Source organism: Columba livia, chromosome 1, assembly GCF_036013475.1.
Source record: "Columba livia isolate bColLiv1 breed racing homer chromosome 1, bColLiv1.pat.W.v2, whole genome shotgun sequence".
NCBI lineage: Eukaryota > Metazoa > Chordata > Aves > Columbiformes > Columbidae > Columba > Columba livia.
In genome coordinates this window covers 173,618,948-173,638,876 of record NC_088602.1, presented here as the reverse complement: position 1 = coordinate 173,638,876, position 19,929 = coordinate 173,618,948, and the positions used below count along the sequence as shown (strand labels likewise).

Here is a 19,929-nt window from a genome sequence, read left to right as displayed (position 1 = left end):
CTTTGTTTATCATGAAAAGCAACCAAGCCCCAGCTAGAGCAGAGTAAATACAGTTAGCCTGGGGGGCAGGGATGGGGACATAGACAACTATTGACCTGGGGCTGGGCTCCAGCCAGTGTCATTGACCTGGGGCTGAGCTCACTCGGGCCAGGGCTCATTTGGGCTTATTTTGTCATCTGGACAGGGATAGCTGTTTTCATCTCTGCCCCCAGTTCCAGTTTAGTCTCAGGCTGCATGAGGACCAAAAGCCATTGCTGTAGTTGCCTCGTGGTGGATTCTAGCAGATAAACATTACATGTGAGTTAAAAGCTTCAGTGTTTGACTGGGAACGGGTCAGTGTGGTTATCACGTCTAACTCATTGCTATATATATGGGAACTGAGGCATGCAATGACAATAAATGCTTTCAGAATTGCTTGAGAGATTTAGGAGACCAGATTTCACTTTAAAAAGTTACTTTCAGCCAAAATTTCCCAAGACAACTGGGGTCTAGCTGCATCTTTTGCCTACATGTATGTGTATATGGCTTTCCCAAACTTACATTATGAGGGCTTGCCACAGTGGGTCAGAACCCAGCTGAGGGTACTTTGCAATGCCAGAGACCTCACTTTTTGTATCCATCTTTCCTGGAAAGAAGCATCCTCCTTCTCTGCCATTTTCAGCAGAAAAAAACCCCATAGAATCTCAATCTGATCTATCTAAGCAAGACACCACATCTATCACTGCAGGCTTTTGAATCAACCAAGGAGCCAAAACCTTGATCAGATTTGACTTCAGAGGAATTCCTTTGCTGCAAGTACCTTTTACTTTTTGCTTCTCCACAGGAAAAAAAAAAGGAAGGGGTATGGGAGGAGGCTGAGGGTGATGTTGCCTATTTACCAACAAGGTATATTGGAAAGAGAGAGATTAGAGATGTGACAGCTATCTTTGCTGTCTCTGGGCTTAAGATAAAGAGAGGACTTGTGTCTGTGGTGGTTAGCTCAATATTTTCCACACAGTGCTGGCATTCAGCTTTGGTTTGTCTCTGATACTGATGGACACCATTGCAGCATCTTTCTGTGGTTTTGTGAATCACACACTGTGCATTCACATCATCTTGAAAGGGGACCGCTCCCCATGTGACATTTCCAAAAGAGGTCTTGGGGACCCAGCAGAGAAAGGTCCCCGTATCACTGAGAGTGTTATGCCTCTGGTATTCACGACCCAGGTTACTCACACAGCAGACCACATGACCTTGTCTTCCTGGAAGAAAAGTCCGGTTATCACCAGATCTGATGTTGAGCACTTCCTGCCGTGGTGTGTCACACATTCACACCCAGTGTGCCTGTGAAGGCAGTGCTAACAGATTGCCAGCTCGAAAGCTGTCAGCACTTTCACAAGGTGTGGAGAAGTACCCAGCCAGCAGAATGGTCCCTTGGGGCTTGCAGCAGGATCACTTCCAACTCTGCTTTCTGGTTTAGGTGGCTGAATCCCTTGGGGAAGGGAGAGGGAAGGAAGGCTAAAGGTATATGGGTCTGAGCAAAGCTTTGTCTAGTCCCCTATTTAGGAAAGCTGTTAATTCCTTCCCCCAACCCCAAAGGACAGAAGAACACTATAGATTCCTTAATATTTATTTTATTCACAAAGAGGCAAAGTTTTTCTTTTCTGGTCATCTTAGCAGCAAGAATAATTGAGAAGCTTATGAAGGTCTACATTGGAACGGGATAACTATCAGTACAGCTAGGATCCTTGGCCCAGGTGACATAGAAAATTGCCCATCAAGGGCAAGGGATTAATTGTCTCTTTTTGAAGTCCATCTGGGAAGTTTTTCAAAGTACAGCAAACAGCAGAGCATGCTTTGTACTTCCTTATCAGGGAAGACGTGGGGTCTTCTTCACCTGCTGTCTCCTAGAGACAACAGAGCAGTCCATATCTTGATGCAGGTAGTGAAGAAGATGATGAGAGCAGAGGTCTCTCCCAGCCTCTCAGCTGCAGGCAGGCTCAACTCCTTGGAGGAGCTCTTCTGAGATGAAATCCAAGCCAGTGGCTGACCTCATAGCTGGGACTCATAATGACAATCATGCTGCAAAACGCAAGGTCAGGCAACAGTATGGGACCAGGACAAAGGGGAAACTCCACAATTGCACAAGCAGAGGTAGGGAATAATTAGTTCTGGGTGATATCACAGGGGTGACGGAAGTACCGACAAGTTTGAAATCCTTGACCTTTTTGATATAAAAATTCTGAGAATAAATATCTTTAGCACATGGCTGGTATTTTCCTGCTGCTGAATAGTCCAGGAATATGGCAAGAAAGTGGACAGACAGTAGAGATGTTGAATGCAGGGATGGATATAATTAGAACAGCGTGTCTACCCTTGCCTTGCTACTTTTCTTCAGTGGTGTGCTGCTTTTTCTCAACCAAGATCAGCAAATACAGAGGAAAAATTAAAAAAAAATCTGCCTTTGCCATCCTCATTCTTTGTGAGTGGATTGAGGTTTTTTTTCAGCAAAGGTGCTGATTTGTGTGTTAGTTTTCTGGGCTCATTCACCACATCTTTGCTGCTAATTAGGTAACGGTTTCCCTTGAGCAATGGAAGGAATGGGCAGCACGGTTGCGATGTTTTCCACTAATACAGGATGTGGGATGAGCTATTCTGCAATCAGCTTATCATAGTCAAATAACCGTGTTTTGCCAGCAGGGCAAGAGAGGCTTTCGATTTCATGAAAAATATTGCAGCAAGAATGGGAAAATGTGTGTGTTCTTTTTACTGCCATCATCAGACCCGGGGTAAAGAAGGAGGGGGGAGGGGATTTCCCCAGTATTTTTAACCCAATAATGGGGATTTCTTTTACACTGCCCTGCTTACACAGCTGACACAGCTGACTCTGAGTTGACCTTAGATATTTGTGTCTAAAACTGGACTGAGTAGCTCAGGAGGTAATGTCTGATTAAAACCTGAAGTGCGGACATCACACTAAAAATCAGACCTTTGGTCGGTCAGGAGATGTCTTCACCCAGCCTCAGCACTGCGCTACTTTTCCTTGTATAAAATTTCATATTCACCTTTTCAGGTATTTCTCCCTCCCATTAGAGGGTTTTAGGCTGAGATGAGGTAAATGGACCACGTGCCTGCTCAGCCTCAAAGCTAAGTGTTATTTAGATGAAGATGCAGAGTGTGGATACACTGGCACAGCTTCCTGCTGGGAGCTGGGAAGGAAGAAACAAGCTGGTGAAGTTTGGGATGGCACTTGAGCAGTGTGGGAAAGGGTTTTTATGCCATTATATCCAGTAATAGCTGAGAAACAAGTTCAGTTGTGAAGGTGAGTCCTTATTGGCCTGTGTGCCTAAAAATCAGGCTTCTATATCTCCATGAGCTGTGTAGCCACTGAACAGCCTTAATGTGCCTTTATCATTCTCCATGTGTTGCTTCACTGTCCACTAGCCCAGTTCACCAGAAAAAAAGTCCTCTAATTTCCAGTGGTCTATTTCACTAACACTTTACCTTGAGAACTAATTCTACCTATGTAGCCATCTGTGAATTTACACCTTGTCCATCCTATCCCTTTACTGGTTTTGCAGCCCTGGAGTAACTTTGTTATCCAGACTCATTAAAGAACAGTCCCAATGGGTTTGATGATGAAGTTACATTCATTTCTTGAATAGAAAAACTGTCCATCTAGCCTTCTGTGAAGAGAAGGCCTTTCCCACCTGTGGGTTTCCTCCAGGCAGATCCTAGACAGAGCAATGGCTGTACTGGCTTTGGAGGTCCCTCAGAGAAAGGTAGGCACCAGTGTTTGGGTCCTGGCTGGAGAAGGCTGTTCTGCACAAATCCTCATTCTGAGTTTGCCTTAGAGGTGGAGGCTGAGAGAAAGAGGAGGTAGCACATGCTGCTGGTGTACAGGGGTTATTTGAAGGGCCTGCCTTTCCACTCCCCTCCATTATATCGATAGTATTGCTGTCATGAAGATCTGGTGGGTCAGGAAAGTCAGTGTCCAGCTGGCATGGGGCCTCAGCAGGTTGTAAAGCTGCTTTGTCCATCACCTTCTCATCCTGTTTCAGAACTGGTGTTGGTGAGGTGCTTTCCCTTGACTGGAGAGCCCCAGAAATAACCATGGCCCCTTGGGCTTCACCTTCTGTCTCTCCCATGAAGGAGCTGTTTTGGAAGCCTTGGGTTGCCTTGATACAGTGAAGGAAGTTGTGGGACAACACGGGCATGTCCTCTGCCAGTGTGCAGAGGTCTGGGGAGGGGAGAGCACGGTAAGACTCGCTATCCTCACTGCTGCTGCCCTCCTGGGTGAAAGGCTCATATGTGAAGTAGACCTGACAGGACTCGATCTCAAAGGAGTTGGGAAGGTGGAAGAAGAAGTAGCCTTGGTTGGTGAAGCAGCTGGATACTGAGTTCCCACTGGTTTCTAAGGGTGGATCAGGAGTCAGTGTTCCCTTGGAAAGTAGGAACTGGGATTCCTGGTCATTCTTCTGCATCACCTCCAGCATGGAGATCTCTGGGGTTGTGCTGTTCACACAGTAGGAAGATGTGGAGAATGGAGACGAAAGCCATTTCTGGTAGGGAAGAAACACAGGGGAGCAACAGTTACAGCCAAAGTATAACACTCAGTGAAGAAACCAAAGTTTTCCTCTCCTGAGCACCCACAGCAATCAAGTAACATTTTGTCTGTCCAGGCAAGAGCTGCTGGAGGTGGTGGGGAGGGAAATTCACATTCATGATGTCTCATCTGCAGGATTTTCAGAGACAGTATATCTGTCACTTCAAAATCAAGACCAGATCTTGCAAGTCTATGTTTTGAGATTTCTGAAATGGGGGATGGAGAATGAAAGATTAAAGTGATAGGTAAAGGAAAAAGATTGCAAGACCATAAGATAAGTGAAGGTGGAAGAAAGAAAAGCAGAACTAAGACAAGTCTTATGTGATCTATTCGTAGGTGCTGAACCAGTTTCTGATACATCTACATGGCTCTATGCAGATTTCTTATCTAAAGTGCTCTTCCAAGACCCTTGTGCCTAGATTTCCACACTCACCATGAGTGACATCCTGCAGTGCATCATTATCCTTAAAAATAAACTGGTTTTGATAACATCCAAATTCATTGCCTTCATGGCCTGTAAAGCCAATTCTTCTAGTTTTCTGCACGGAGGAAGTGTGGGTGCCAGCTGAACACCCCTGCCCCCTCCCCCCTCAGCCCTGTACTCTTGCCCTCTAGTTTAAGCTTGCTAGGGCTTTTTGCACTTAGGTTTTCCCAAAGCTTTGCTGTCCTCTGGAACCTCTTCAGTTTGTTCCCACCCTTCTTAAAGCGAGATGCCTCTTGGGATCACCTGCTGAAATGTCTCACATCTGAAACATCCTTTAATACTGCACAGAATGGTAGTTGCCTACTTGCAGCTGCCCATATTCACAGAGAGATCATGGGAAAGGAGAAAACAGGGGTGGAGAAAGAAGAGAAAAAAAAAGACAACAGGAATGCAGAAAACAGCTAAGTGCCATCCAGTGTGAGGGCAATTCATATTAGGAGCAGAGGAAAGGCTCACAGCCAGGAGGTGGGGATCACAGCAGGAAAAGTGGGGAAGAGCTCGGCAGCCTGGGGCAGGCAGGGAAGGGTTGAAGTGGGGTGCAAGGGGACCTGAGAGGCCAAGCTCCCTCCTGCAGGTCCCTTGTTGTCTCTTAGGCTTCCTGTTAGGGGAGCAGGGTGATGAAGTTTGAGTGGTTTGCTGTTTCTTGGTTCTGTAGAGACACTTCAGCCGAGTGTCAGGTTTTAGAAGGTCAGAAAACAAAACTCAAGGGGAGAACCCAGCAGCTGGTGCTACAGGCGCATGTGTTGTGTATGCACATGTAGATTCGACAATGGAGTGTCTGCCTCAGGCATGTGCAGCTGGACCCTCCTTTCCCTCACTTCTCCATTAGAATCCCTTGGCTCCACCCCAAGTCCCATACCTGAATGTCACCTCCGTGAACTGAAACGAGTGGGGGAAAGAACTTCTCAGGGTCTGGGATGTGAATCTTCAGGATCTTCTTAAACCTTCAGAAAAGAAAATGAGAAGGAAGAATGAAGCAGGGCCTGATTCTGACCACTCTGGCATTGCAGTGGGGGTAGGAGAGAGCAGCACAGCTCATGGTTACTACACTGGTGTGAGGGAGACGTAAAGTAAGAATAAGTCTGAGGGCTTGCCTTGCTCTTAAGCCACCTAAAACACAGTAGGCTGAAGGATGAGAGATATGGAGACCAGGCAGTTAAACCAAGCATTGGAAAATACATTCCCCTCAGCCTTTTCCCTGGGGAAGCACAACCAATCAACAGTACACTGGTTTCTTCCCTGCCTTGGCTGGTCACCTTGACCTCTCCACCTGCCCCCCTCCCCTCCTGCCCTGATGACAAGATAGGAAGGTCTCCCTTGTTTCCAAGGTCCAGCTGCTGTGAGTTGCCCACTCTTTGCTTTGCTGTCATCAAAATTACTCAGAGGACCACATGGCCTGAATGGGACCATCGCTAGCAAAGCTGTGCCACAACTGTCCATCCTGTTAGTAGAACACTGCATGGTATAGCTATTATAGGACACACTGCCTGTGCAATCCATCTGAGCGTGCCTTGTGTCCACCCAGTGGCCTCTACTTTACTGGATCCAATGTGTTGTCATCCTGAGGCAGCATGAATCGATCTAATCTGCTCCTCAGTCTCTCAGAGATGTCAGCTCTTTGCTGAAGCTTTGCTGTGAGATGCTCTAAGGAAAGACCCTCGTGACCTCTGGAGGCAATCCGTGTGCTCTCTGAAGCATCATTTGCTAGTTCTTGCATATAAACTAAATTACATCACTGCAGATGATTTTTTTCATGCATGTCTAATCCTTGCTTGGATCTTACCTCAGCATTATCCTCTGTCCAGTTTTCCCAGGTTAATTATACTCTGTGGAGGAAGGAGGCACTTTTATCTCTCTCAGTGCCATACAGCTAACATTTCCTCACCTTTGTGGTATGACTCAAGGTAAAACACAGTGACTCGTGGCTTTCTCAGTATCCAACTTCCTTTAGCATGCTTCTCCTTCTGTTCTTATAGAGAAGCCATTCCCACCTCTGCTGCCTCAACCCTGAGAACATTTCTCCCTGCTCCCTGCCATGAACATCAGCACCCTACTTCTCTGTCCCTGTCCTGAGATGAGAAAACCTGAGGCCATTTCTAACCTCACCATGTTGACAGGTCACCCTCTGTATTATTCCATGGGCTAACCTTGTGATATACTTTCAGTCCTGAATAAAAGCAATGTCTGGCTAGAAACAAGGATAAAAAGGTCTTTAAAGCATCATGTAGATGTTTACTAACATACTCCAGGACTGGACAGACCACGGAGAGGAAGACTTGCTTGGGAGTTTTGTCTACAGACCAGAAGTCCCTACATCCTGTCTGAGCTCTTGCTGGAGTGTTTGAGTATGTGAGAAGGTAGCGGTACCTAGGCTTGCTTAGTCCTCTCCACTGAAGGAGTGCTCAGCCCACTGACCTGATTTTTAAGAGGCAATTTTGTGCGTCCCTGCCAGGGAACAGCACTTTAACCCATGGGCAACAGAAGCGTTGAGTCATCTGTTTTTAATTTAGCCAGGGCACAGCACCAGGTCACAGGAGTGTGGCACAATACAATGATGGTGCTGAAACCACATCATCTTGAGTGGTGATGTGTCTCCCCAGACAAATGTCAGCCTCAAAAGGTTGGGATGTAAACCATATTTTAAAGTCCCTCCCTATCCTGAGTAATGCCAAGTAAAAAATAATACTGGTTTTGAGAAGACACAAGATACAGAAGAGGAACAGAGAGGAAAACTTGGTTCTCATTTACCATTTCAGGGTCCGTAGATTAATAAGGAAGGCAGTCCCGATGATCACGAAGATGCAAGTGCTCACTATAAGAGCTGGCAAGACCGGCCGGGATGTTTCTACAAGACGAGAGAAAACAAGAGAGTTGCTGTAAATATTTAGCCAGAATTCTGGAGGTAGGACCTGTATCAATTCTATGCCTGTTCAAGCTGATCGAAGCGGGCCTTTTGTATAATAATGTATAATATATAATATTATATAACATTATAATATACAAGTCAGATAAATGAGTTCTGCTGTGTTGTGTAGGATGCCTTTGAGCTGAGATGGGTTTCAGAGTCTACTCAGCATGGCTTAGAAAATGTGTGCTGAGCAGTTTGAAATCCCTATTCATAACAGCACCACAGCTGGGGGTTTCCACAGACAAGGTGCCACAGTATACTGGTTGAAGTGTCCATCAACCGGTCTGTTTTGTTGCAAAGGAATGCTGGGAGTCCTAAAATCAACATGGCACTTGAAACACCATTATCAGTCAGTGGTGGAAATAGAGTCATGGGGTTCATGGGTCTTTGAGAAGACAGAAGAACCAAGGATGGAGAAGGTTAGAGGTCAGGGAGCTGACTTATTTCTTTGAAGACATGTAGAAAAGCTTTAGGAGGCTAGGAACGTTGCAGCTTCCCACTACATAATGATTTTGGTACTTGGACTGTGGGGTTAGGAGAAAGAGACTGAGTTCCCACATTGCCAGAGCTGCCAGCACTCCTCAGGCTTGTCTGGCATTATCTCATACTTTTCTTTTCACACACATCTCCCCAATGAACTTTTGCTTGGTTTTACTATTCTGGTGCCTGTCTCCTCTGCCTGCCACTCACATTTCCCTCCATCCCTACTACCCCTTGGTCAGGGCCTGCAGAGCTCCTCTGGGGTAGTTGTGAGGAAGCAGAGAAAAATAAAATAAGGAGGAGACATTTTTAGGACATTCTTTCTTTGCCTGTCCTTGACATGCTACTCTCAGATCACTTTGTCTCCTCTGCCTCTGGTACCCTGGTTATCTTTGGGTCTTGGTTGCTATGACAACTGGTTGCGGCTGTATCCTATTCATTGACATCACACACTGTCAAAATTTGATCGCCACAGCAACACAGCGCCCTTTCTAAACATAGCTTCTCTGTTTATACCAGCACCAGGCACAACACGGGGGGGTGGGGGCTGAGCAGGGGCAGAGTGGGGGCGAGATTAGAAGGAATAACCTCTATCTGCTTATTTTTCGGAAAAGAAATGACAGAGACCACAGCCAGTGACTCACCAAAGATACTTGCTTAGGGCACTGTCTTTCAAGGCTGGAGGTGTCCTCCATGCTGTCATTCATGGAAATGACTGATGCAAGTCTCAGCAGATGTTTTTGGAAGGGACTTACATGCGTGTAAGTCTCTTTCATTCTCTGTGAGACTTTGCTTCCTAGGCTCAGGTCTCCTTTTCTTCATGAGCTGAGTGCTCTCTTTCACTGCATTTCAGTGATCAATGGCTCCAATGAAGTGGGTAATTTTAGAAAGCTGGATTTATGTTCCTAGGTCACAGGAGCACCTGGGAAAATGCCAGTCCTGGCCACTGCTTCTGCAGGTCAGACATCTGGCCTTACTGCTCTGGGCAAGCAGTCCCTGATTTATGTCTTGTGGATTTTGACTGTCTTCTGGAAGTCAGAGGGGCTCTATTGGGGTCAGGGGGTCTTTGCCCTTAAGCTCTGTTGAGCCATTCTGACCTAACAGATTAGGAGAGACAGATCATTTCTGACCTTTCTATTGCTCTTTGATTAACACGATCCTCCCTATCCATCTTCATCCAGCTTCTCAGCCAGTTTGGCACTTCTACTTTGTTTTCCCTGCGTCCCCTTTTTCCCCTCCAAGCCAGACTGCCTGACTCTGATCCTTACGGTCAGCGTGTGTCCTCCACAGTATCGTCTTGCTCCAGTCGCTCCACACGCCTTTGGAGGTACTTGAGGCACCTGGCCTTGCACGGACAGCTGCCTCATATTTCAAGTCAGGGGAGAGGCTCTCAAACACCACCCACATCTGGTCCTGCACAATGGTGAAGTTCCTGGCCTCCTGCGAGTAGGGTAAAATTAGAGCATCATCAACACCCTGGTTTACAGCCTCATGTACTTATCTTTTCCAAGGCCCTCAGAGAGGACCTGTCTCAGATCCCTGCACCTTGTGCACTGCTTGTTCACTCTGAAGGACAAGTCTTATTCACTTTGCTTTTTTCATCCCTTTCAGGTCTGTCCTGGACCTATCTGTATGTCTGAGACAGCACTAAGTAAAACAGGATTCCTGTCTGCCTCCATGTCATCACCAAACGGTGGCAGCAGGTCACACAGATAAGAGGGCAGGAGGTGTCGTCTGCTCTCCAGCTTCACCAAAACTGGCTTTGGCCTGAGGGGAGGCCCAGGAACAAGCACTGGGTGATGTAAAGAAGACCAAGATTCATATGGCAACAGGTCCAAGTGCCCCACTCCATACTCACCTCCCAGGACTGACTCGTGGTTCGGTACCGCACTTGGTATTCCCGCTCCCCGTCCAAATAGTGGGAGGAAATATTCAGGCTCCATGTTAAGTTGTAGGTGTTTTCATTTTTTCTAACCAGCTGAAGATTTCCTGGAGGCCTCAGCTTTACTGGAAAGAGAGAAGGAGCAGGGCTGATGCTGCTGCATTGTCTGTCCGCGACAGGGCTCCACTGCAAACCCCATTGCAGCAGGGCTGGTGTCTCGGCTGTGCTCACAGACTCCAGCCAGCCACAGCCATGTGAGATGGTTAGTGAGTTCTCCCCTCTCTGTTCCTTCTTCTTCACCACTGTCACTGCAGGAAAAGGCCTGTTGTCTCCGGACTAGGTTAAAAGCAGCTCCTCCTGCGAGACTATGAAAGTGGCCCTTGCAGTCAGTGCAATCAATCCCACATGGCCACGCATTCTGTCTTGTAAGAGTGACCCACAGGGCAGTTGTGCAGACAGGAATGGAGCATGGTTGGGGTGACAGCTGCTTTTCGGCTGCAGCCACAGAGGATGGAGTTACACAGACTGTCTGAGCTGACCCTTCCCAAAGCCTGACTCCAGCCACACCTTCCTATGCCTCACCTTCCAGCAGCCCTGTTGGACTTCTCCTTGAGCAAGGCACACTCAGCCATCCAGCAAAAAAAAATATTACTGAAGCAGATGTTTTTCTGCTGGTTTAGTGAATTGAATCCTTTCAGCAAAGACTGATGCATGGCAAAGCTGGCTTAAAGGAGGGTAGTAGCACATAATTGGTAAGAAGGGCAAGGGAAGGGCAGTAAGACTTTCCTTCCTTGTTGCAGCATGCATTTTTCAGGAGGTCACCTGAGATGTCATTGCCAGTTTGAAGCCAGAACTCCTAGTGAAAAACACTCTCATTCAACAGTGTCCCAGACACAGGACAGGGCACGAAGTGGCTGGCATGACATTGCACACTAGAGGTGCAAGTGGTTCATCTGTGCTAGGTACAGTAGGCAACAAGGAAAAGAGACAAGTCTAAAATCAGCTATGGTTGTTGCATAGGGGTGGATGGGGAAGAGAAATTAGCTATTGTGGGGAAACTTCAGAGACCAAAAGACAGATGAGTACTCACTATTTGCAAGTGGACTGAAATCTTCTATTTGCACAGGTATAGACTTATTTTCTCCAATCTGGCAATGGACAGACATGGCAAGACGGTCTGCAGTGGTGAAGCATTGAGTCTGAAAGAAAAATTTACCATTAGTAACACTGAAGCCTCATCAATGAGCATTTGTATTTCTAAGCATTGCCTATGTATAAGAGGTTTAGGAATACTTGACAATAAATATGGATTATATTTGTGGCTGAAAGGCATAAGCCTCAGTGGTCAGTGCATAACCAAAGATTTATACTTGATGTAGATGGATTTTTTTGGTTCATTGGTGAGAAGGGCACAAAATATTGCGACATGCTAGCTTGCTAGGCTTGCTGTATGTGCTAAGCAGGAAGAAAAGTTACTTTCTATGGGTGACATTTATTGGGAAAAAAATTTTTACTAAAATATTCTGTGTTCATTGGTAAGATTGAGCCAAGATTAGTATTAAATATTACTCTTGAAATGCAATGATACTAAAGGGCCACATACATCATGTAGTATTAAATTAACAAATGAAAATTAACTTGATTAGAAAGAGAAGATTTTTGAACTAGCAACTCTGCAATTTGTCTTTGCACATAATATACAAATGTAGGACAGTTTGTCATTAGAACTGGTTGTGACTATCAATATCAGAATTAGCTCATATTTGGGTGATTTTTTTTTCTGAAAACACAAGGATACAGTAATCCTGGATATCATTGAAGGAAGTACATAAGAGTCTAAAAAAGACTGATTTAAATAAAGAATAACAGCCAGAGGATTTGCATCACCATTAGCTCTAGTGATATATTGCTGTTGCACCTTGTATTTGACACATCTAATCAGACTTTACTGTAGTTAATGATCTGTAAGATGGTACTGACCTCTTCAAGAAAAATGAGGTCAAGAGGTGACCTCAGAGCTGGTGGTGATGTCCATCCCTCCTCAGAGGGATTAGGGCCAAACCCAGGTAACTGAGACATGAGAAACTGTACGTGATCTGTCTGTCCTGCATCTCTTCTGCATGTATCAGGACAGCATGGCCCAGCTCACAGTGAAACCAGTCCTTCCTGCAGCGGAACCCACAGGGACTGTGCATATCAGCAACACACAACAGCAAGCCAAGCACCAGAACTGGAATCAGGGATTAGGTTTGGGTTTTTTATACCGCTTCTGTGTGTGACACTGTTTATACACCCAAAATCTACATACAAATCCTTCCCACCTTGTCATTTGCCAGGACATCCCAGATGGATTACTCACATTACTGTTTTTGCTGAAGGTCTTGATGCACCTCCTCAGTCCTGTCATGTGTTCTGCCTTGGGTAATTCACAGTGCTCCTTGAATTTTTCAGGTAAGGGAAATGACCTGGGGTTTAAGCAGGAGAACTCCAGTGAGCCAAGGAGGCTGTTTTGTATTTATGCAGTGCTAAAGGCCTTTCAAACATTTTGCATCCTAACATTTTTGCTGAACAGGTTACAGGAAGGATGTGATTCCACTTTCTCTCCCCACTGCATCACTCATCCAAATTTTATGTGCTGGCACATGGAGAGTCAACGCATCCCTATTATTTCAAGCCAAAGACAACAGCAGGTTTCCGGTTTCCAAGTCTTCACAGAAACCTCTGGCTACCTGCTCTGCTTCCTGTTGATACCAGAGGGCACACGGAACCCAAACACACCTGCTGCCCACAACTGCACCAATGTGGCCCTGGAAGACTGGTATCTGTTTCAGCCTCTCTAGAGTTCACAGGTCTCCTTTCAAGCCACTGACAGTCCTGTAGGATCTCAGATACCAACTGAGATACCAATTGTCTGAACCAGGTCACATCCCAGTCAGCTAGAACTGTATGTCACACTTGTCAGTGCTACGCCATGACCTCTTTTCTGCTCTGACAAGCGTGGCTGGGTGGCCTGAGCTGAGCTATGGCACAGAAGGTGACAGGGCAGAGAATATCTGGGGGGCTGCAGCTGAGGGGTTATCAGACTGAGATGCCTGCTCCATCTGTAAGGTCAGATCAAGCCCGGGACTTGCTGACTGTGGGGAGAAGTGATGTCCTATGGCTGTGGTCAAGCAATGGCACAATTCCAAATTCAGCTCAAATTCCATCCCCCTTCTCTGTGATTCACACTCATGGAGCAACATAAATCTTTTGGCTTTCTAGGTCCATTCACCAGACCCCAGAATATATTTTCCCTTGTCCCCCCATTGGAACTGTCTCCATGACAGTCACAAACAACGCACCCACTGCAAGAATCACACTGAGCTATCCTTATGATGAGAACCCAGGGAAGCCATGGGGTAAGCTGGCAAGTCTCTTGACTGGAGATGTTATACTTGGAGATCACAGAGACTCAGTCAGCTGCCACTGTAGTACTGGCCACACACCAACCCCTCTGCTGGGAGACATGTGGGAGAGGAAACCATCGTGAACTGGGAGAAATGAAACAGCTAAGGGAGGTAAGGGGAACAATATTTTCCCTTGTTATTCAGGGTTCAACATCCCAGTTCATACTGACAACGGCAAATGGCCCCTGTACAACTTTAATTCAAACCTCCTCTGCCACCATCTCTATACATTCTCCTTTTCCATTGAAAATGCCTTTCTCTCTAGAGAGTGGCTATCAAGGAAGAGGAACTTTTTCTAAAATGAAGCACAGAAAGAACCATGGAGCTGGAAGATGGGCTATGCTAAACAGTTTGGGATTGTGAGATGACAAACACTGAGCCATGCTCAGCACCTCAGCCAACACAGGGTTAGAGACAGAGTTCCAGACAAAGCACCTCAGCTACGTGACTCCACTACACCTGGCCTGGGGAGGCGGAACTTACATTTCTGTTAAGTGCTAAACTTTCCAGGACACTTTTAGTTCTAAACATTGGCTTTACTCAGCCTCTCCAGTCACTCACCTGTCACAAAAAGCTAACTTGGATAGGATCTCCAGCTGGCATGGTGCTTCAACCAGGTCCCTTCCCGGGTTCCAGTCACAGAAGAGAGCTGCCCGTGAGTCATACCAACAGGTTAGGCTGGAGGCACCTGCCGGCAGAGAAGAGATCGACAGCAATGTGGCTGAATTAGCAATGATGTTTGGTATTAACCATCACCCCAGATAGCTCTGCCCCATCCCAAAATACAGACTGGCTCCTCTGCTGGGTAACTGTCTCCAGGTAACAAAGGCAGAGCCACTCACTTTGCAATGTCCTTGGAGGTTATGTTCTCATAAGAAACCTGTAACTATTGCAACCTGCTCTGGCTATATGCTACAAAACAAGCATTGCACAGCAACACACCATGGCAAACAAGCTCCTCCGGTTGATCCATCTCCCTATTTGCCTATCTGCCACAGGTTAAGGGAATCACTTCCTACCTTGTGCCGAGTCTGATGCCCGTGAGAGACGTGTGAGGCTGAACAGCCAGAGGTGACACAGAAGCAGCAAAGAGGGCTTCATCTGTACTGGTGACACACTGAAAGAGAGAAGACGCCCCCCCAATATAGCTCAGCAATGCAAATTAGGAAGATGTCATCTCACAGGAGGCATCCACTGTCCCAAGGCAGAACTCAAAGGCAGTGCCTATCTTCCAGGCTCAAACTCATACCCTTTCCACTCCAGATTCTGTGCTTTTCCCTCAGCACCTCATTGTTTTCCTGCCTTGGGTGCTTTTGCTCAGCACTAAAACTGTTCGTAGTGCAACACAGGTGGGCTGTTTGCAGGAGTAAAGCCTTCTGGAAATGTGTGTCTCTGTGCAACCGTCCGCTTGTATTGTTTCAGGCTGCTTGCTGACTCAGGTAGAGAGTGCTGCCTTGGTTGCGCACAGCTTGCGTCTTGAAGAGCTTCTTTTTTTGGTAAGCCCAAGGGCTGAAATAACTAGGTGCTTGCTGAGTAAGAGGGGTCCCTGGCTGCAAATGACAAAAGTTAGTTGCAGAACTTGTGGCTTAAGAGGTAGATTTTGAATGGCTTGTTTGGGACAGGGACGGAAATCAGGCAGAAGAAGGAGTTTACCAAGTTCTGGAAAGTCAAGGTTTTACCGTATCAGAAAATATTGCATAGTCATGCACAAGCCATGCACCATCCTCACCATGTAGACCCCGCACTTCCTTGGAAGGAGCAGCGCTTTTAGGGGTAGCAGAAAATTTGGTCTTTGTAATTAGGAAACTTTGCAGCACCCCTCATCTACTTGTGGCACTCAGGGAGACTCCTTGTCTTACAAAACCCGTACAGCCATGTTCCATATTAGACAGGCTGGGCTTACGGGCTTCTCATCCAAGCATCTGACTCTCCTCATACCCCTGGAAACCCAGAGCTCGAGATTTGCCTCTACCCACAGAAGAAGTGATCACCCTCACCTCTCAGCAAGCCTGGAGCCCAGGCAGAGCTGGGCAAAACAAGACATAGTCCCGCTGGAGCCTGCTGGGACTGCCAGGGCAGCGGGAAGAGGGGGTATATAAAGGGCTGGCATGAGGCATAACATCGATTCCCGTTGCGATAAAAGATTAGGTTCAGAGGAAGAAAAACATGACGACAATGATTAACAGACAAAGGAGAGAGAAAGAGAGAGAAAGCAAGCAGGCGGTGTGGTTGTGAGATGTGGAGTATGATTTGAGAGGACTGTGGAGAGACAGAGAGATAAATAAGTGCTCGGCCCTCCCCAACATCGAGATTTAGTTTGTCAGACCGAAACTCCTTCCAAGACACTTTTCAGATCAGCCACCCCTGTGTGGGAGAGAGCTGGCATCGTCCCCTTTACCTTCCAGCTCCAGAAACCCAGCGGTCCAGACGCAGGGAGTCCCCAGAGACCCGGTTGCGGGGCTGGATAGATGCAGGTGCTGGATGTCAAACTGTGAAGGGAACGGGTAGGGAGGAAAGGGAGAGGGATGGAGGGGGATATCCTAGCTCAGTGCATGTCCAGGCGTCAGCCAGTGCTGCTGGCATGAGAGGAGAGAAGCCTCCAGCCCAGAAGTTCTGCTGCAGGACTGTTCTTCTCACACATGCACAGTCTCTCCGTCTTCTCGTCTCACCTTTTCACAGGAAGCTGCTGCTTGCTTGCCTTGTCAGACTGAGACAAGGCCCTGAAGTATCGAAAAGGATAGTGAGGCCGAGAATAAAAAGCCCCAAACCACGTCCTACTTCCTGCTGGTAAAGCAATAGGTGCAGAAACAAGGGTGGAGGGATCAGGTGTTAGCTTGCTGTGCTCGAATATACTGGGACCAGTTTATAACTATTGCTGGGAAGCAAAAGAGACAGAGAGAGAAGGACCTGTCCTATTGGGACACTGGCAAGAGATCCATAGTTTCCTCTTTCAGACATCCAAACACATCACTCGTATCGCTCTCAGGGTCTGTGCACGTGCACCAATCACTTTGAAACTGGGGATAGGAGTCAATCGGCAGTAGAAATATCGTGGACTACTTTGTGAAAAATTACTTGAGTCACTGATCTAAGCAATACCAGAACAAAACCAGCCTCCCCACCAGTGCCCCAGTTTCAGAGGACCCGTCCTGGGTCAGAGTGGGAGTGGAACAAGGGCAGTCCTGAATGTGAGCAAGCTTGAGACACAGCCCTCATGCTTGCAGATGGTGTGACACCACAGGAACACCCATCCCATGGCCTCCCAACCCAGCTGAGCACCCCAGTCACTCCACAGAAGGAAGAATCATCCCCTCTGACCTGAGCCTTGCAGCTGGTCCAGACAGATAACACCGCCCTGCAGTCCCTGCAATACCTGCTTGGCATGGCTTGTCCATTCAATAGACCAGACAGGGATGTGAAAACTATGTCCACCTTCTTCCAAAGCTTCACGTGCCCTTACCTTCACAGACAGATAAGGCCTCAGGGGTCCTGCAGGGCATATTTAGTTTTAGATGATCCTTTTGCCACAGGCAGATAACTTCCCCAGCACACTTTGTCTTCACATCCCAAGCCAAGACAGACACAACTGCAAATCCACAGTGCGATGGCATACAAATGCATGTGTTCCCACACACCTCTCTTTTTCCATACACAAATATAATTCTCTGAAGTGCACCACATCATATTTCCTGTTTGGTCGGGGCTGCACAAAGATGGCCACTGATGTGGGGCCAAATGATGAGAATCTGCTTTTACACACACACTGATCGCCACGCTCTGCACTTCTTACCTTTCTCTCCTGGAGCAGCTCAAGGCCAAGCTCAGGTCCAGCAAGCACATTTTTCTGACAAAAAGTTGCCAGAGGCTAATCCCAAGTCTCCAGGCAGGTCCTTTTTGAGGACTATACAAACCTGGAGGATTAAGCCTCCTTTAGAAACAAAGGCATCTTGGTTTCAGGTAGTGGAAAACGTGTAGGAGGAGGATGAGTTTTTAGTCACAGGCAGCAGAGCCCAGAGACTGGATCTCAGAAGATATTAGACTTCAAAGAGAAAGAGTGTTGGACTGTTGGACCAAAACAGTGATTTGATGGCATGGGTAGAGCCATTCTGAAGGAGTTTGTAACAGTGGATCCCCATGGCCATTTCTGAGAGAACACTGCAGTTCGAGCTCCACTCAGGCATCAAGCACTTGGCCAGCAGTCTGGCAATACCTTCTTCTTCACCACGCATGACATGGATCGAGAGTGTGAGAGGTGCCATTTGGATGTTCTTGCCAGTCATCTGAAGGCTCCTGTTATGACCACCCTTCGTGAGGGCAACTGGGGAACCTGACCAGCCAGCTTCTAGAGGATGGGCTGTATGCTTTCCTGTTCTGCAACCACTGACTGTGGTAGCTGCAGCTTGGAGGCTCCCACCAGGGTGGATCTGCAATGGCATGTACCTTCAAGGCACAGCCCACCTTTCTCAGGAGCTCCTAAAATGAATGCAGTATACTCAGGCACAAAAGTCCTCAACTGAAGCAATGAAGTGCTCTGTGAGTAACTTCTTGGTGTTATCAGCTCTGTGGCTGCAAGGCAGTTTTTATGTTAACTGTAATTTTTCACGTTCTTCCTTCAAGCTGAGAAATCTGTACCTTCCTTCAGATCAAAGATCACTTTGGGAAAGAAAGAACACAAAGCATCCATTTATTGTTCAGCTTATCACAGGGAAAAAAAAATGCACCTTTCTTTCTTTTTTTTTTTTTTTTTTTTTTTTTAAATGTAGTAAGAATCAGATGAGTTGCACACTGAAATAGTGGAAGAGGAAAAATTAACATGTAGTTAGTCCCTGGAGAAGATGAGCAGCTGCTACAGTTGAAAACAAGGATTTATCTGGTCAGCCAGTTCACTGGATACAGTTTTTTCTAGAACTGGGTCTCTGTGATAGATTTTCATACAGATTGTTTTGATACCTGGTGAGGGCTGGTGTCATATTGAAGACTTTCCCAATGAAGGTCCTAACAGAGAGACAGCTCTCAGAGAGACACCCACCTTTGCTTAACTTTAGCAAGGGATGTACATCTTTGTCAAGTGTGACTGGAATTGACTTTTCAAAAATTGTGGAGGGAGAGGTAATGGTCTGACAGATCAGCCAACAGAGTCAAATACCAATGCATGGAGACACAGACTGCCTCAGCATGTTTAATTTCCATTGGAAACACAATTTAAATGTGCTAAAAACAACAACTGCATGGCATTAGTAAGAAAGTGTTTCCTACACAGACACAATGCCATAATTGTGTCCAGACTCCATCTTATACAGATAAATACACTTCCTGTCAGCACAGTGTACAGACTCAATTGCCCAGGATGTTGTGCTACTGACAATTTGGCACTTTTAATCTCCTTTATACCAAAATTGTTGGGAATGGTGCCATTTGTAATGTGAGAAGCCAAACAAAACCACATTGTCAGCAACACATGTGAGGTGTTCTTGCGATTACCTTCCTGTCCCCATAATGGTGACTGAGACGGGTGAACTCAGTCATTAGCAATGTTGTTCAGTGTTAAAGCAGCAGGTAAAAAGTGTGGTGTTGGAGGTTTGGTTAAAGGTGTTGTTTTGGCCAGACTGGTGTTTTAGAAGTAATGTAAGTTTTAAAAATCCTCTCGTTTCAGGCAGGTGCTTATGTACAGGCTCATCTTTCTCCCCTTCCTGCACTCTATTTCCATCAGAGAAGAGCTGTGCTGCTGAAAATTCCCATTTTCAATTGCGTGACCTCTGAGAATCCCCGCAGAACAGAGGAGGTGAACAGGAGAACAGAGAATGTGAAGAACTGAGAAGGGTGAAAGTCTCGTGTGGTGTCAAATTATCCCATGATTCATCAACTCATTAGCTGTCGTTAGGCTGGACACATCCCTTCCCTTTCCTGGACTGGAGTCCCAGGCTAACTGGGATGCCTTGCCTGTGTTTTACAAACGTCCCAGCTCACCAGGGGTGAACCCAGTGGAGGGCTCAGTAGATCCATCTTGGTGTCTTGTCCTCATGGGACTCTGAGTCCAGCAGCGAGAAGGCTGCAGAGCCAGCAGGAGGTGAGGGGATGATTGCAGAGATGTCCTCATGGCCACCCAAGTTCGCTTCCTGACAGGATACACTCTGAAGATCTCTA

The 19,929-nt window shown here is 46.7% G+C and overlaps 1 protein-coding gene across 2 annotated transcripts; it reads right to left on the bottom strand.

Annotated features, from left to right (window-relative positions):
• Positions 1 to 1,593: 1,593 nt before the first annotated feature.
• On the bottom strand, positions 1,594 to 19,445 carry IL2RB (interleukin 2 receptor subunit beta). 2 transcript variants are annotated; one of them, XM_065047761.1, is made up of 10 exons: positions 15,035 to 19,445; positions 14,805 to 14,902; positions 14,347 to 14,473; positions 12,699 to 12,804; positions 11,430 to 11,538; positions 10,316 to 10,464; positions 9,726 to 9,897; positions 7,818 to 7,914; positions 5,929 to 6,013; positions 1,594 to 4,541 (listed from the first exon to the last, which is right to left on the bottom strand). In XM_065047761.1, exons 2-10 carry the CDS (start codon positions 14,884 to 14,886, stop codon positions 3,714 to 3,716), a joined length of 1,755 nt encoding a protein of 584 aa, XP_064903833.1. In that variant the 5' UTR covers positions 14,887 to 14,902; positions 15,035 to 19,445; the 3' UTR covers positions 1,594 to 3,713. The 2 variants fall into 2 exon arrangements, with proteins under 2 accessions (XP_064903833.1, XP_021138050.2); XM_021282375.2 differs by having other exon boundaries at positions 16,184 to 19,445.
• Positions 19,446 to 19,929: the final 484 nt, after the last annotated feature.

What these genes read in the sequence shown, in the direction of transcription:
- IL2RB (XM_065047761.1), bottom strand. Translation starts at nt 14,886, where the DNA reads ATGAAGCCCTCTTTGCTGCTTCTGTGTCACCTCTGGCTGTTCAGCCTC. An exon ending in CCTTCAGCAAAAACAGTAAT is followed by an intron (nt 11,539 to 12,698) that starts GTGAGTAATCCA and finishes TTTTTCTTTCAG; the next exon opens with ACTCAATGCTTCACCACTGC. An exon ending in TTCACGGAGGTGACATTCAG is followed by an intron (nt 4,542 to 5,928) that starts GTATGGGACTTG and finishes CTTCCCTACCAG; the next exon opens with AAATGGCTTTCGTCTCCATT.